This window comes from Pan troglodytes, chromosome 18 (assembly GCF_028858775.2).
Source record: "Pan troglodytes isolate AG18354 chromosome 18, NHGRI_mPanTro3-v2.0_pri, whole genome shotgun sequence".
Classification (NCBI taxonomy): domain Eukaryota; kingdom Metazoa; phylum Chordata; class Mammalia; order Primates; family Hominidae; genus Pan; species Pan troglodytes.
Window position 1 is genome coordinate 35,381,428 of NC_072416.2, and position 16,451 is coordinate 35,397,878.

Here is a 16,451-nt window from a genome sequence, read left to right on the forward strand (position 1 = left end):
ATCCCAGCAATTTAGGAGGCTGAGGCAGGAGGATTGATTGAGATCAGGAGTTTGAGACCAGCCTGGCCAACATGGGGAAACTCTATCTCTACTAAAATTAAAAAAAAATATATATATAAATATATATATATATTCAGGTGCAGTGGTGCAATCCTATAGTCCTGGCTACTCGGGAGGCTGAGGCAGGAGGATCCCTTGGGCCCAGGAGTTTGAAGCAGCAGTGAACTATGCACCCACTGCACTCCAGCCTGGGTGGCAGAGCAAGACCCTGTTTCTGAAATTAAAAAAAAAAATTGATGTACATTAGGGGGGCTTCCACGGCCTGAGGCCTGCTTCCCCTTCTTTTCCTCCCAGTGGCCCTGACCTTGTCTCTTACAACTTCCCACCCTGACTGTCTGGTTCCCATTGCTGATTTCACACACAGACCCTCCTGTCCCCTGCCTCATCCATGTCTGGCTGCTCTGTCATCTCCCAACTTTGGTTGCTTTCAATGCTCAGCTCAAGTGCCACCTCTTTCAGGAAGCCTTCTCAGAAAGCCACACCTTCACAACCCGGGTGAGGCACCCTGTGGTCTCTGTGCTTCCCCCTCACAGCAATGAACTTGCTGTTTATACATCTGCCTCTCCACTGACCCCAGGGCTGGGGCTTTGTGGTTTATGTTTTCTTCCCCACCTAGCAGAGGGCTTGCATCTCCAGGCTCAAATTAGGCTTCTTGAATAAATGATGAATAAATGAGTGAATGAATGAATGAACAAATACTTGCTCTGTGCTCCTCCTAGGGACCCGGATGCCCCACTCCTTGGCCCAGACTTTCCAGGTCAGACTGGAGGGCTCCCACCAGGGTTTCCTTTAGGGTCCTGAGGGGTTGGCATCTGCCCAAACCCCCTCCAGTCTGGCTGAAATTTCAAGGTCAAGGGGTGCCTTCTGGCAGTCAAGGGTGAGCCTGAGAGGGGCAGGGCAGGGATTTGCATCCATCTAAGCAAAGGGCATCAAGCCAAGTCATCTGATGAGAGTGACTCCAGTCGGGGGGTGGGGGCATGTGGGCGGCCGAGCCTGTCCTCGGATCACTTGCGTACTCTGCCCGCCCCCTCTGACTCATGCTGACAATCTTCTTCCTTCCCCTGGCCACCTCTCTGCCCACTTGCTTCCTCAGTACCTTGGTCCAGCTCTTCCTGCAACGGCCCAGGAGCTCAGAGCTCCACGTCTGACCTTCTAGTCATGACCAGGACCAGGGCAGCACTCCTCCTGTTCACAGGTGAGCCTGGACCCCAATGAAGTAGGGCTGGGGACCCAGGCCCAAGGGAGCCAGGGCCCTGAACTGGGGGCTCAGGCTGGGGGGTTAGGATCTGGGTAGGAAGAGAGACTCAGTCAAGCCTGAGGGGGAGGCAGGCACATAGGGTTTGAGATTTGGAGTTTGTGGAGGGAGAGGATATTGATGAACCAATTTTGGGAGAGTTCCAGAGATGCTGGAAGAGAGGCCAGTTGTCTCTATACCGCAGAGATTTTTAAAATAGGCAGAATGCGCCAACTTGTGCTCTGTGGACAGGATGCTTTGGTCCGCAAGTTTTCCTGGACTCACTCTCATAGCGCCTGAGGTGCACGTTGGGGAAGGATCCTTTTTAGAGCCTGGGTACTGCTCTGCAGAAATGGAGAACTGCAACTCGATAGTGGATGGTGGGCAAGAGGCCTCCCTGGACCCTGGGAAGGAGAGAAGGGGATGAGTTGGGTGTCCAGAAGACCCAGGCACCCCGGGCATCAGGCTCGGAGGGGAGATTGGGACGCTGGGGCCGGGGGTGGAGGGCAGCCAGGCAGGAGGAAGACCCTTCTCCAAAGCTCTCTTCCCACCTCTTTCCCAGCCTTAGCAACTTCTCTAGGTTTCAACTTGGACACAGAGGAGCTGACAGCCTTCCGTGTGGACAGCGCTGGGTTTGGAGACAGCGTGGTCCAGTATGCCAACTCCTGGTGAGGCCCAGGTGGTGCTGGCCTTTGGCTCCATCCATCCTCTCCCTGCTCAGGGCCCCATGCCCCCGGCCCTGCCCTGTTATTTGCAAACTCTCCTCTCTGTCTGGTGTAGCGACTGCCCTGGCTAATGAAGATTTGCCTTGAAGGCAGGCACGGTCTCACAGCTAACATTTACAGAGCAGTAAGTGCAGTGCCAGGCTCATCACAGGTGGATGCTGATTTAGTCCACACGACAGCCTGTGAGTAGGAATCAGTCGTGCAACAAACACTTATTTGTTTTTTCTTTCTTTTTTTCTATACATTAAAAATATATATAGAGACAGGGTCTCACTATGTTGCCTGGGTTGGTCTCAAACTCCTGGGCTCAAGCAATCCTCCCGCCTCAGCCTCCCAAAGTGCTGGGATTCCAGGTGTGAGCCACCACACCCAGACTCAACAAATATTTCTTGTCTCCATATGCCAGAGAATCCAACAGACAGAAATCCCTTCCACATGGACTTTAAATTATCAAAATCCATCTTGCAGATGAGGAAGCTGAGGCTCAGGGAGGGAACGCAAACTTGCCGGAGTGGCAGCTGTGCTGCAGCGTCCACACTCTTACCTAAAGTGTTCTTTGTCTCCTCGCAGGGTGGTGGTTGGAGCCCCCCAAAAGATAACAGCTGCCAACCAAACGGGTGGCCTCTACCAGTGTGTCTACAGCACTGGTGCCTGTGAGCCCATCAGCCTGCAGGGTGAGTCACCGCCCCTCCCGGGACCCAGGGCCGGGCTCCCAGGCTTCCCTGCTCCAGGGGCCCACGGACTCACCGGAGTGTCACTTCCAGCTTCCACTGTGTCTGAGACCCTCACCCTCAGATATGCTTCCTGGCCCCTTAAGGCCTCCCCGCCCATCGCACCCCCGCAGCTCTGTCAAGACCCGACAGCTTCCTTCACCGTCAGACCTCCTTGTCTCCCAGGTGGAGGTGACCCCTGCCTAGCTCTTCCACAGCCTTCTCTGTACCCCCGAGAGTGACCATGCACATATCTGTCCCCGCAGTGCCCCCGGAGGCCGTGAACATGTCCCTGGGCCTGTCCCTGGCGTCTACCACCAGCCCTTCCCAGCTGCTGGTGAGTGGCCCTGGGTCACAGGAGGCTTCTGAGGGAGGGAGGGAGGAGCCGGGGCCGCGGGGGGCTGGGAGTCTCCTGTAGGGTGGAGGTGCCGGAATGTGAGGGTGGGAGGAAGCAGGGGCAGCCCCCCAGCAGCCCGCTGTGTCCCCAGGCCTGCGGCCCCACCGTGCACCACGCGTGCGGGAGGAACATGTACCTCACCGGACTCTGCTTCCTCCTGGGCCCCACCCAGCTCACCCAGAGGCTCCCGGTGTCCAGGCAGGGTGAGTGTCGGGACCACCAAGGCTTTGAGGAGCTCACGCACATCCAATTGGGGGTGCGGTGGGCTAGAGACAGTCTTGCCAGAGTGGATCAGAAAGAAGGGATCTGGAAAAAGAGTTACCACGTGTTGCAGTGGTTCCTGACGCTGCTGCCCGCACATCCTGCCGGTCGCCCGCACGCTGCCGGACCTTTCCTGTGACCTTAACCTCTCCAAGCCTCAGTTTCTTCATCTGTTGGATGGGGATAATAACACACCCAGCACTGAAAGCAACACAGGATGATTCATGGCCAGGGGTTAGCACAGCAGCTAGCACCAGGCGACAGCCCCATGAAGGCCAGCTGTTGTTATTTTTAGAGGAGAGGAGCTATTTTCATCCAATGGGTCCTGGGATATGACCAATTGGTTTGTGCCGTAGTTTAGGAAAGGTCAGTGAAAGTGCAGTGTGAGCAACGTGTGTGTGTGTACATGTGTGTATATGTATGCACGTGTACACATGTGCACATGCACACATGTACATGCATGTGTGTGCATGTATGTGTGTGTGCGTGTGCACATGCAGGTTGAGACGCAGGGCCTGACTTCCCTGGTGCTGATGGGGAAGAAAGATAAGGAAGCAGAACAGTGGGCTTTTCAAACCTGGCAGGCTGAGGCCTCCCCCTGGTTTCACATTTGCTCTCAAGCCTTTGGTGAGACTGACATCTGGCTGCAAATAGGGTGTGCCTTCCAGCACCTCCGTGGGTCCAGACTCCATCCACAGGGGCCTGGGCACCCATCAGAATGCCCAGGACACCTGTCTCTCCGGTGGAGGCCTCTGGGGCAGAGGGGATGCTTGAGAGGTCACATGGAAGGGGGTTTCCTCTCCAGGTGCTGGAAGAGCGTCTCTTCTTAGGACAGATGCTAACTTCACACAGGAGGGGAGTGGGGGCCTGTATTTAAGCTGAGAACGGAACAGGCCCAGTGTGTGGCTGTTGCCTGGGATGATTTGTTTAAAATGTTAACAATCAAGGCAAGAGGGTTGTTTGAGGCCTGGAGTTTGAGACCAGCCTGGGCAACATAGTGAGACCTCATCTCTACAAAAAATAAATATAAAATACAAAGTAGCTTGGCATGCTGTTACATACCTCTAGTCCTAACTACTGGGGAGGCTGAGGCAGGAGAATCGCTTGAGCCCAGGAGTTGGAGGCTGTAGGGAGCTTTGATCACACCACTGCACTCCAGCCTGGGTGACAGAGTGAGACTCCACCTCAATTAAAAAAAGAAATTTAACAAAACTACCATTCAGCACTGAGCAGTGAGGACAAACACTGGCTAGGGACTGGTGCCAGTTTGTGTCATTGCTGGATGGGGTGACATTGAGGGAGGAAGGAGGGGTGGGTCCAGGGAGGGGCACAGATATCCAGGGTGGTGGAGGGGGAGGCCCTCTGCTTCCTACCGTCTGAATTGGAGAAATCTTCCTGTTTTTTTTTTTTTTCTTTTTTTTTAGAGATAGTCTTACTCTGTCACTGAGGCTGGAGTGCAGTGGTACAATCACAGCTCACTGCAGCCTCCAACTCCTGGGCTCAAGTGATCCTCCCACCTCAGCCTCCAGAGTAGCTGGGACCACAGAGAAGAGCTACCATGCCCAGCTGATTTTTAACAATTTTTAGTAGATGTGAGGTCTAACTATGTTGTCCAGGCTGATCTTGAAATCCTGGGCTCAAGCAATTCTCCTGCCTAGGCCTCCCAAAGTGCTTGGATTATAGGAGTAAGTCACTGCACCCAGTCTGACCTTCACTTTTTTGTTGATGGGGCTGAGCAGCTTCATCACAGCCTTTTTCATTTTTTATTTTTTTGAGATGGAGCCTCACTCTGTTGCCAGGTTGGAGTGCTGTGGTGCGATCTCAGCTCACTGCAACCTCCACCTCCCAGGTTCAAGCAATTCTGCCTCTGCCTCCCGAGTAGCTGGGACCACAGGCGCGTGCCACCACACCCACCTAATTTTTGTATTTTTAGTAGAGACGGGGTTTCACCATGTGGGCCAGGATGGTCTCGATCTCCTGACCTCGTGATCCGCCCCCCTCGGCCTCCCAAAGTACTGGGATTACAGGCGTGAGCCACCACGCCTGGCTCATCACAGCCTCTTTAGGCAACTTTAAGAGAATGAAGGGCCTTGTTCCAGGCAAGGGGTTAGGGAAGCTCTGCCCCTGATGAGGAGAGGACCCAGGGTGTGGAACCTGACTCCCATCGCCAGACTAGGGGCTTAGGGGAGGAAGGGTTTTGGGAGAGTGAGCTCTTGTGGCCAGGAGGCCACGGTCCTGGACTCCAGGAGTGTCACTTGGAGGACCGGTGCCACCTCCTTCCCCAGAGTGCCCAAGACAGGAGCAGGACATTGTGTTCCTGATTGATGGCTCAGGCAGCATTTCCTCCCGCAACTTTGCCACGATGATGAACTTCGTGAGAGCTGTGATAAGCCAGTTCCAGAGACCCAGCACCCAGGTGTGCCTTTGGGGGAGGGAGGCTGCTGGGGGTGGGTGCTTGGATCCTGGTGAAATGGCCTCAGCCCCAGCCCTGTGTGCTTCTCCCAGTTTTCCCTGATGCAGTTCTCCAACAAATTCCAAACACACTTCACTTTCGAGGAATTCAGGCGCAGCTCAAACCCCCTCAGCCTGTTGGCTTCTGTTCACCAGCTGCAAGGGTTTACATACACGGCCACCGCCATCCAAAATGTCGTGTGAGTCCTGATTTCTTCCAGGCACAGTCCCAAAGCACCCAGGTCTTCCCTTGGGCCTCATCTGTCTCCACGAGAAGGGGACAGGCAGGGACCAAAATCCAGCCCGTGATACCCTTGCCAAGCTGGGGCCTCTGGGTGGGACTGGGGCCTCCCAAAGGAAAAGGCATCTTCTAATTTTCACAAGGGCACCAGGGGCTAGTGTGGTTTGGTTCACAGGCCTCTAAGACCTCTCCTTTCCTGATAGGCACCAATTGTTCCATGCCTCATATGGGGCCCGTAGGGATGCCGCCAAAATTCTCATTGTCATCACTGATGGGAAGAAAGAAGGCGACAGCCTGGATTATAAGGATGTCATCCCCATGGCTGATGCAGCAGGCATCATCCGCTATGCAATTGGGGTAGGGCGTGGGATGGCTTCCCACTTCTCCCACGGCTTCCTCTCAGGGCAACTTCCCTTTCTGTGTATGTTCTTTTCTCTTTGAGACAGGGTCTTGCTCTATCACCCAGGAAGTGGTGCAATCCTAGCTCACTGCAGCCTTGAACTCCTGGGCTCCAGTGATCCTCCCACCCCAGCCTCCCCAGTAGCTGGGACCACAGGTGTGTGCCATCAAGCCTGGCTATTTTCTTTTTGGTTGAGATGGGGTCTTGCTATGTTGCCCAGGCTGGTCTCAAATTCCTGGCCTTAAGCAATTCTACCACCTTGGTCTCCCAAAGCACAGGGATTACAGGCGTGAACCACCGCCAACAACATCCCTTTCAAGGATAGAAACACCAGCTCTCTCGGCTCTTCCTGCCTTAAGGATGAAAACTCTGCCCCAGACTGGAGACCATGATCCTTTCTCCTAAACTCCCTGATGCTGTCCGGGCTTCGTGTTTCTCCTGTGTCCACCGGGTGTGATCATGTTGATCTTGTGGGGTTATTGGAAGATGTTGCACCCAGTGCACACAGGCACATTTGATTTATTATTTTTACTGAGTTGATCTTTTCTGGGGACAGGTTGGATTAGCTTTTCAAAACAGAAATTCTTGGAAAGAATTAAATGACATTGCATCGAAGCCCTCCCAGGAACACATATTTAAAGTGGAGGACTTTGATGCTCTGAAAGATATTCAAAACCAACTGAAGGAGAAGATCTTTGCCATTGAGGGTGAGTCTGAAGGGAGCTCTTCGCTTGGGGAATCCTCAGCCGTTAACACCTTTCCACTTAGAACCCGAGGCTCCGTGAAACAGGTAGACAGCGTCTCGGTTCTCCTGCTTTCCCGGGACCCCGATAGCCACGTCTGTCAGCTTGTCCCCACTGACGTCCCCCAGCACTGTCAGAGCTGCCCCAAAGTGACCCCAGGGATGGCCCTGCTCCCCACAGAGAATGATCTCACACCACCACCGGCTCCACTGCAGAACAAAAAGCAGTGCCAGGCCCAACCCAGGAGACCCTTCCACCCACACCGGGCCCTACCCAGCCCACGTCCCACCAGCCACTCACTCCCCTGGGCAAGGGGCACACGGACACCTGGCCCCCTCGGGTCTGCTTGTAGACCTGTGGGGGGCCCTGATGAGGACCAGATCGGTGCTGCCATCGCTGTCCACATCCATGTAGCAGAGGGGGGCCCCGAAGTCGGAGCTGATCTGGAGGGCAGAGCCTGGTCCCTGTCACAGGCACCAGCTCTCCCTGTAGCCTCCAGTCTTAGCTTCTCCTAAAGCTGAAGTGTTCTTGGACCTGGCAAAGCCCGTCTCCCTCCCTGGCACTCAAGCGTCATGCCTTCCCCCAGGTACGGAGACCACAAGCAGTAGCTCCTTCGAATTGGAGATGGCACAGGAGGGCTTCAGCGCTGTGTTCACACCTGTGAGTGGGGCCCCTTAGGCCGATGATGTGCCATGAGGGGAGGGGGAGCAGGGAAGGCCAGGGTGGGTGTCAGGTGGGTAAGGGGCGCAGGCGGAAGGCATATCTCTGGTACATGCTGTCTTCCTGCTCCGGCCTCTGCTCAGCCCTGGAATCCTTTTCTCCCAGGATGGCCCCGTTCTGGGGGCTGTGGGGAGCTTCACCTGGTCTGGAGGTGCCTTCCTGTACCCCCCAAATATGAGCCCTACCTTCATCAACATGTCTCAGGAGAATGTGGACATGAGGGACTCTTACCTGGGTGAGAAACAGCCAGGGGTTGGGGACAGGTGGGAGATTCACTGCCCAGGGTGGGGTCCAGGGTTCTGGGGAAGGGGTATGGGGGCTGTGCTGCCCAGGGTGGGGTCCAGGCTTCTGGGGAGGGAGGATGGGCACTGTGCTGCCTGGGGTGGGTTCCAGGGTTCTGGGGAGGGGGGATGGGGACTGTGCTGCCTGGGGTGGGGGTCCAGGATTCTGGGGAGAGGGGATGGGCGCTGTGCTGCCTGGGGTGGGTTCCAGGGTTCTGGGGAGGAGGGATGGGGGCTGTGCTGCCTGGGGTGGGGGGCCTGGGGAGGGTAGAAGGGGGCTGCGCTGCCTGGGGTGGGTTCCAGGGTTCTGGGGAGAGAGGATGGGGGCTGCACTGCCCAGGGTGGGGTCCAGGGTTCTGGGGAGGGGAGATGGTGCTGTGCTGCCTGGGGTGGGGGTCCAGGGTTCTGGGGAGGGGGAATGGAGGCCTTTGTGCTGAGACCTGGGCCCCTCAGGTTACTCCACCGAGCTGGCCCTCTGGAAAGGGGTGCAGAGCCTGGTCCTGGGGGCCCCCCGCTACCAGCACACCGGGAAGGCTGTCATCTTCACCCAGGTGTCCAGGCAATGGAGGATGAAGGCCGAAGTCACGGGGACTCAGGTTGGGCGTGACAGGAGCCAGAGGGGAGGATGAGGGTAGGGGAGGTGGCTGGGGCAGAGGAGAGGATGGAGGGGCTTTGAGGGCCTTGGGGGAGGTCCTGGTACCTGGGGAGAGGTGGGACCTGGCCCACAGGGCTGCCTCTGGCAGGGACAGGCAGCTTGACCCAGGCTCTGCCCTTCAGATTGGCTCCTACTTCGGGGCCTCCCTCTGCTCCGTGGACGTGGACAGCGATGGCAGCACCGACCTGGTCCTCATTGGGGCCCCCCATTACTACGAGCAGACCCGAGGGGGCCAGGTGTCTGTGTGTCCCTTGCCCAGGGGGGTGAGTGACTGATGGGCCTGGGGTGGGTGGGGTCTGGTGTGGGTGGAGGGGTTGCCCGGGTTGGGCCTGGCACTGCTTTTTTTCTGCAGTGGAGAAGGTGGTGGTGTGATGCTGTTCTCTACGGGGAGCAGGGCCACCCCTGGGGTCGCTTTGGGGCGGCTCTGACAGTGCTGGGGGATGTGAATGGGGACAAGCTGACGGATGTGGTCATCGGGGCCCCAGGAGAGGAGGAGAACCGGGGTGCTGTCTACCTGTTTCACGGAGTCTTGGGACCCAGCATCAGGCCCTCCCACAGCCAGGTGAGGCCGTGTCCCGTTTCTGTCACTAGAGCAGCCTGCTTCTTGCCTCTCCCACTCTGTCATACTGGAAAACTGTCCCTTTTTACCTTTTCCTACCTCCCTTGCCCAGCTCTGAGCACCTTGTAGCAGTGGCGTGGTCTCAGCTCACTGCAACCTCCGCCTCCCAGGTTCAAGCGATTCTCTGCCTCAGCCTCCAGAGTAGCTGGGATTACAGGCATGCACCACCATGTCCGGTTAATTTTTGTATTTTAGTAGAGACAGGCTTTCGCCATGTTGGCTGGGCTGGTCTTGAACTCCTGACCTCAGGTGATCTGCCTGTCTCGGCCTCCCAAAGTGCTGGGATTATAGGCGTGAGCCACCATGCCCAGGCCCCTGCCAGTTTTACAAGGTACACAGGTCAGGCACAGAAAACCCATTTTACAGATGGAATCTGGGACACTAGGAAGACAAGGGCCTTGGTTTGTTGGAGGTTCAGAGTGGGTCCGAGATGGTGAAGGGCACTCCGGCCTCCTGACCTCTAACCCGGTGTGCAGTCTCCCGGCTCCCTGCTGCTCACCACTTAGGTCCAGTCATTTCAACCTTCCCTTCCACTCGCCCCTCTCCTCCCTGGATGCTACATGATTTTATTCCCTTCCTGCCATCAAGGTCCCACCAAATGCCCATCCCTGCAGCCGCCCTCCACCCCAAGGGAGCAGGGTTCCCTGAGAACAAAGGGCTGCTTTTCTTGGCAAAAGTCAAGAAAGCTCTGTTAAAAAATAGGCAAAGGGGCTGCTCCAGGTGGCTCACATCTGTAATTCCGACACTTTGGGAGGCTGAGGCAGGAGGATCACTTGAGGCCAGGAGTTTCAGGCCAGTCTGGGCAACATAGGGAGACCCCATCTCTAGAAAAAATTTTAAAAATTAGGCAGGCATTGTGGTGCTGTAGTAACTGTAGTCCCAATTACTCGGGAGGCTGAGGTGGGAGGTCACCTGAGCCCAGGAGGTTGAGGCTGCAGTGAGCTATGATTGCATCACTTCACTTCAGCCCAGGTGAAAGAGCACAATCCCGTGTCAAAAAAAAAAAAAAAAAAAAAAAAAGGGCAAAGGATTTGGATAGGGTAGACGTTTCTCCAAAGAAGAGGTACAAAGGGCCAATGAGTGCATAAAATGATTCTCAATGTCATTAGTCATCAGCAAATCAAAACTATAATGAGATGCCACTTCTCACCTACTAGAATGGCTAGAAACAAAGGCGGATAATGACAGGTGTTGGTGAGGATGTGGAGAACCGGGCATCCTCCCCCATGCTGGGGATGATGTAAATCCACGCAGCTGCTTTGGAAATCAGCATGGCAGGTCCTCAAAACATTAAACATAGGCTGGGCACAGTGGCTCATGCCTGTAACCCCAGCACTTTGGGAGGCCGAGGCAGGTGGATAACCTGAGGAGTTTGAGACTAGCCTGGCCAACACAGTAAAACCCCATCTCTACTAAAAATACAAAAAAAAAAAAAAATTAGCTGGGCATGGTGGTGGGTGCCTGTAATCCCAGCTACTTGGGAGGCTGAGGCAGGAGAATCTATTGAACCTGGGAGGTGGGGGTTGTGGTGAGCCGAGATCGCGGCACTGCACTCCAGCCTAGGCAACAAGAGCAAAACTCCGTCTCAAACAAACAAACAAACAAAAAGTTAAACATAGAGTTGCCATGTGATCTGGCAATTCCACCTATAAAACATGCTAAGTGAGGGAAGCCAAACACAGAAGGCCACATGTATTCAGGCCAAATGTCCAGAACAGACAGATCTGTAGAGACAGAAAGTAGATGAGCAGTTTCGCAGGGCTGGGTGTGGGGGAAAGTCAGGGGCATGAGGGTGACTGCTAATGGGTGTGGAGTCTCTTTTTAGGGTAGTGGAAATGTTCTAAAATTGATTGTGGTAGTGGTTTCACAACTCTCTAAACATACCAAAAGCCACTAAGTCATATACTTTAAAGGGGTGAGTTGTGTGCTATGTGGTCTATAGCTCAAAAAAGCTGTTACCAAAAAGAAAAAAGTGCCAAGGAAGGTCCCTGCAGTTCTGTCACACACCAGCTGTATGATCTTTGACAGGTAACTCACCCTCTCTGTGCTCAGTTTTCTCACTGGTAAAATGGTGATACTAATAGAACCAACCTTATTGAGCTGCTGCTGTGAGGATTAAATGAGTTAGTATGCATGAAGTGCCTGGCACACAATAGGTATCATGTTGTTATAATCTGTTTTAATTATCATTAATATAGTTTAACAACTGGCCAGGCGCGGTGGCTCCCGCCTGTAATCCCAGCACTTTGGGAGGCTGAGGCAGGCAGATCACTTGAGGTCAGGAGTTCCAGACTAGGCTGGCCAACATGGGGAAACCCCGTCTCTACCCAAAATATAAAAATTAGTTGTGCGTAATGGCGCATGCCTGTAATCCCAGCTACTTGGGAGGCTGAGGCAGGAAAATGGCTTGAACCCAGGAATCGGAGGTTGCAGTGAGCTGAGATTGCGCCACTGCACTCCAGCCTGGGTGATAGAGTGAGACTCCATCTCTAAACAAACAAACAAACAAAAAACACATAGTTTAACACCTGAAGGGGAATCTAAAGAAGAGGGTGAAAGACTGTTGAGAATAACAAGGGCCCACGTGTTGTCATGAAACTGCAAACAGTTCGTACCAATTCCCACAACCCATCACATGCAGGCATACCTTGTTTTATGCGCTTTGCAGATACTGCATTTTTTACACGCTGAAGGTATACAGCGACCCTGCACTGAGCAAGTCTATCAGTGCTGTTTTCCCAGCTGCATGCACTCACTTTGTGTCTCTGTGTTACTTTGGTAATTCTCACAATGTTTCAAACTTTTTTGTAATTATCATGTCTGTGATGGTGATCTGTGATCAGTGATCTTCGATGTTGCTATTGTCCTCTTTTTGGGGCACCATGAAGCACGTCCGTATATGAAGGCGAACTTCATAAATGTGTGTGTTCTGACTGCTCCACCACTGATAGCTCCCCTGTCTCTCTCTCCCTCTCCAGTGGCCTCCCTACTCCCTGCAATGCAATGATATTGAAATTAAGCCAAATAATAACTCTACAATGGTCTTTAAGTGTTCAAGTGAAAGGAAGAGTCACATGTCTCTCACTATTTATTTATTTATTGAGGCAGGATCTCACTCTGTCACCCAGCCTGGAGTACACTGGTGTGATCTTGGCTCACTGAAACTTCTCCCTCTGGGGTTCAAGTGATTCTCCTGCCTCAGCCTTCTGAGTAGGTGGCATTACAGGTGGGTGCCACCATGCCTGGCTAATTTTTGTGTTTTTAGTAGAGATGGGGTTTCACCATGTTGGCCAGGCTAGTCTGGAATTCCTGACTCTAAGTGATCTGCCTGCCTTGGCCTCCCAAAGCACTGGGATTACAGACGTGGGCCACCACGTCTGGCCACATATCTCTCACTTTAGATCAAAACCTAGAAATGATTAAGCTTGGTGAAGAAGCCATGCCAAAAGCCAAAATGGGCTGAAGGCCTTTTGCACCAAACAGCCAAATTCTGAATGCAAAGAAAAAGTTATTGAAGGAAATTAAGAGTGTTACTCCAGTGAACATATGAATGATAAGAAAGTGAAACAGCCTAATTGCTGATATGAAGGAAGTCTGAGTGATCTGGATAGAAGATCAAACCAGCCACAACATCCCCTTAAGCCAAAGCCAAATCCAGAGCAAGGTCCGAATGCTCTTCAGTTCTATGAAGGCTGAGAGACGTGAGGAAGCTTCAGAAGAAAAATTGGAAGTCAGCAGAGGTGGAAGTCAGCAGGGTTCATGAGGTTTAAGGAAAGAAGCAATCTCCACAACATAAAAGTACAAGGTGAAGCAGCAAGTACAGATGGAGAAGGTGCAGCAAGTTCTCCAGAAGATCTCTGATGAAGGTGGCTACACTCAACAACAGGTTTTCAGTGTAGATGAGATGGCCTTTGATAGAAGAAGATGGCATCTAGGACTTTCAGAGAAGTCAATGCCTGGCTTCAAAGCTTCAAAGGACAAGTTGACTCGCTTGTTAGAGGCTAATGCAGCTGGTAGGACTTCAAGTTGTAGCCAGTGGTCATTTACCATTTGGAAAATTCCAGGGCCCTGAAGAATGATGCTAAATCTACCCTTCTTGTGCTCTAGAAATGGAACAGAGCTGGGGTGACAGCACATCTGTTTACAGCATGCTTGACTGAGTGTTTTAAGCCCATTCTGGAGACCTGCTGCTCAGAAAAATAGATTTCTTTCCAAAGTTTGCTGCTTATTGACAGTGCACCTGATCACCCAAGAGCTCTGATGGAGATGTTCAAGGAGATTAGTGTTGTTTCCATGCCTGCAAACACAACACCCATTCTGCAGTCCATGGACCAAGGAGTAATTTCGACTTTCAAGTCTCATTATTTCAGAAATACATTTCATAAGGCTATAGCTGCCATAGATAGTGATTCTTCTGATGGATCTGGGCAAAGTCAATTGAAAACCTTCTGGAAAAAAATTCACCAATTTAGATGCCATTAAGAACATTCATGATTCATCAGAGGGGGTCAAAATATCAACATTAACACGAGTTCGGGAGAAGCTGATTCTGATTTTCATGGATGACTTTGAGTGGCTCAAGGCTTCAGGGGAGGAAGTGACTGCGGATGTGTGGAAATAGAGAACCAGAATTAGAAGTGGAGCCTGAATTGCTGCAGTCTCATGATGAAACTTGCACAGATGAGGACCTGCTTCTTACGGATGAGGAAAGAGTTTTTTTTTTTCAGATGGAATCTATTCCTGGTGAAGATGATATAAATATTGTTGAAATGACAACACAAGATTAAGAATGTTACATAATCCCAGCACTTAGGGAGGCTGAGGTGGGCAGACCACCTGAGGTCAGGAGTTCAAGACCAGCCTGGCCTACATAGGGAAACCTCTCTACTAAACATCTCTACTAAAAAAATTAGCTGGGTGTGGTGGCAGATGTCTGTAATCCCAGCTACTCAGGAGGCTGAGGCAGGAGAATCGCTTGAACCCGGGAGGCAAAGGTTGCAGTGAGCCGAGATCACACCACTGCACTCTAGCCTGGGCAACAGAGTGAAAGTGTGTCTCAAAAAAAAAAAAAAAAAAAAGAATATTATATAAACGTAGTTGATAAATCAGCATAGAATTTGAGAGAATTGACTCCAACTTTCTTTTTATTTTTCATTATTTATTTATTTATTTATTTTTAATTTTTTTATTGATCATTCTTGGGTGTTTCTCGCAGAGGGGGATTTGGCAGGGTCATAGGACAATAGTGGAGGGAAGGTCAGCAGATAAACAAGTGAACAAAGGTCTCTGGTTTTCCCAGGCAGAGGACCCTGCGGCCTTCCGCAGTGTTTGTGTCCCTGGGTACTTGAGATTAGGGAGTGGTGATGACTCTTAAGGAGCATGCTGCCTTCAAGCATCTGTTTAACAAAGCACATCTTGCACCGCCCTTAATCCATTTAACCCTGAGTGGACACAGCACATGTTTCAGAGAGCACAGGGTTGGGGGTAAGGTCACAGATCAACAGGATCCCAAGGCAGAAGAATTTTTCTTAGTACAGAACAAAATGAAAAGTCTCCCATGTCTACTTCTTTTTACACAGACACGGCAACCATCCGATTTCTCAATCTTTTCCCCACCTTTCCCCCCTTTCTATTCCACAAAACCGCCATTGTCATCATGGCCCGTTCTCAATGAGCTGTTGGGTACACCTGGTGGTGGCCGGGCAGAGGGGCTCCTCACTTCCCAGTAGGGGCGGCCGGGCAGAGGCGCCCCTCACCTCCCGGACGACTCCAACTTTCAAAGAAGCTCTACTGTGGCCAAATGTTATCAACCAGCATCGCATGCTCCAGGGAAATTTCATGAAAGGAAGAGTCCATCCAGGCAGCAAACTTCCTCACTGTCTTATTTTAGGAAATTACCATAGCCACCCCAACCTCCAGCAGTTGCCACTGTGATCAGTCAGCCGTGTCACCGTCAGGCAAGACCCTCCACCAGCAAAAAGATTATGCCTTGCTAAAGGCTTAAACGATTGTTAGCATTTTTTACCAATCAAATATTTTATTTTTATTTTTGAACTTTTATTTTAGATTTAGAGGGGGTACACCTAGCCTTTCTAGACTCCCTCAGTAATTGGTAAATTTCTCTTTTTATTTTGTTATTATTCCTTTTTTTCTTTTCTTTTTCTTTTTTTTTTAATTTTTATTTTTTAGAGACAGAATCTCATCATGTCACTCAGGCTGGAGTTCAGTGGCGCAATCATAGCTGACTGCAGCCTCGAACTCCTGGACTGAAGAGATCCTCCTGCCAAAGCCTCCTGAGTAGCTGGGACCACAGGCACAAAGCCAGTGTGCCCTGCCCATTATTATTACCTTTTTTTTTGAGACAGAGTCTCGCTCTGTCACCCAGACTGGAGCACAGTGGTGCAATCTCCGCTCACTGCAACCTCTGCCTCCCGGGTTCAAGTGATTCTCCTGCCTCAGCCTCCTGAGCAGCTTGGATTGCAGGTATGTGCCATCATGCCCAGCTAATTTTTGTTTATTTAGTAGAAACGGGGTTTCACCATGTTGGCCAGGCTGGTCTGGAACTCCTGACCTCAGATGACCCACCCACCTCGGCCTCCCAAAGTGTTGGGATTACAGGTGTGAGCCACCGCGTCCAGCCATTATTATTACTTTTAATGGCTGCTAGTTCCAGGGTGCACAGAGATTTAAAGGGCACATTCTTCCAGGGATTGGGCATAACATGAGCACTGGGAATGAAGGTGATAGGTTCTACAGGGGAGGCAGTGCCTGGGAGGGTGGATCTGGGTGTGGATGCAACCACTCCCTACCCCACCCCGGCTTTTTCTTGTCCTTTGAAGAGACAGAGTGACAGCAAGAAACAAAAAGGGGACTTGGGCCTGGGGTTGGACGGTCTGGTGTTAGGTCTGCAGTCAGCCTCTTAAAGGCTACCTGGGGTTGACACTGTCCCCAACC

General features: G+C 52.2%; 1 protein-coding gene across 4 annotated transcripts in view; it reads left to right on the forward strand.

Moving 5' to 3' along the window:
• Positions 1 to 1,109: 1,109 nt before the first annotated feature.
• Positions 1,110 to 16,451, forward strand: part of ITGAX (integrin subunit alpha X) — a 30,209-nt gene continuing 14,867 nt past the window's right edge. For 3 of the 4 annotated variants that reach the window (XR_010152585.1, XM_016929753.3, XM_054668340.2), the window contains exons 1-14: positions 1,110 to 1,255; positions 1,857 to 1,962; positions 2,590 to 2,693; positions 2,996 to 3,066; positions 3,218 to 3,329; positions 5,673 to 5,803; positions 5,893 to 6,038; positions 6,283 to 6,436; positions 7,036 to 7,186; positions 7,809 to 7,882; positions 8,048 to 8,177; positions 8,677 to 8,819; positions 9,001 to 9,141; positions 9,231 to 9,440. Coding sequence is in view for 3 of the 4 variants with exons in the window: in XM_016929753.3 (XP_016785242.1) it covers positions 1,219 to 1,255; positions 1,857 to 1,962; positions 2,590 to 2,693; positions 2,996 to 3,066; positions 3,218 to 3,329; positions 5,673 to 5,803; positions 5,893 to 6,038; positions 6,283 to 6,436; positions 7,036 to 7,186; positions 7,809 to 7,882; positions 8,048 to 8,177; positions 8,677 to 8,819; positions 9,001 to 9,141; positions 9,231 to 9,440 (1,710 nt within the window). In the remaining variant the exon portion in view is untranslated. Of the gene's footprint in view, positions 1,256 to 1,856; positions 1,963 to 2,589; positions 2,694 to 2,995; positions 3,067 to 3,217; positions 3,330 to 5,672; positions 5,804 to 5,892; positions 6,039 to 6,282; positions 6,437 to 7,035; positions 7,187 to 7,808; positions 7,883 to 8,047; positions 8,178 to 8,676; positions 8,820 to 9,000; positions 9,142 to 9,230; positions 9,441 to 15,862; positions 15,981 to 16,451 lie in introns of all 4 variants that reach the window. The other variant, XM_054668339.2, reaches the window with a different exon arrangement.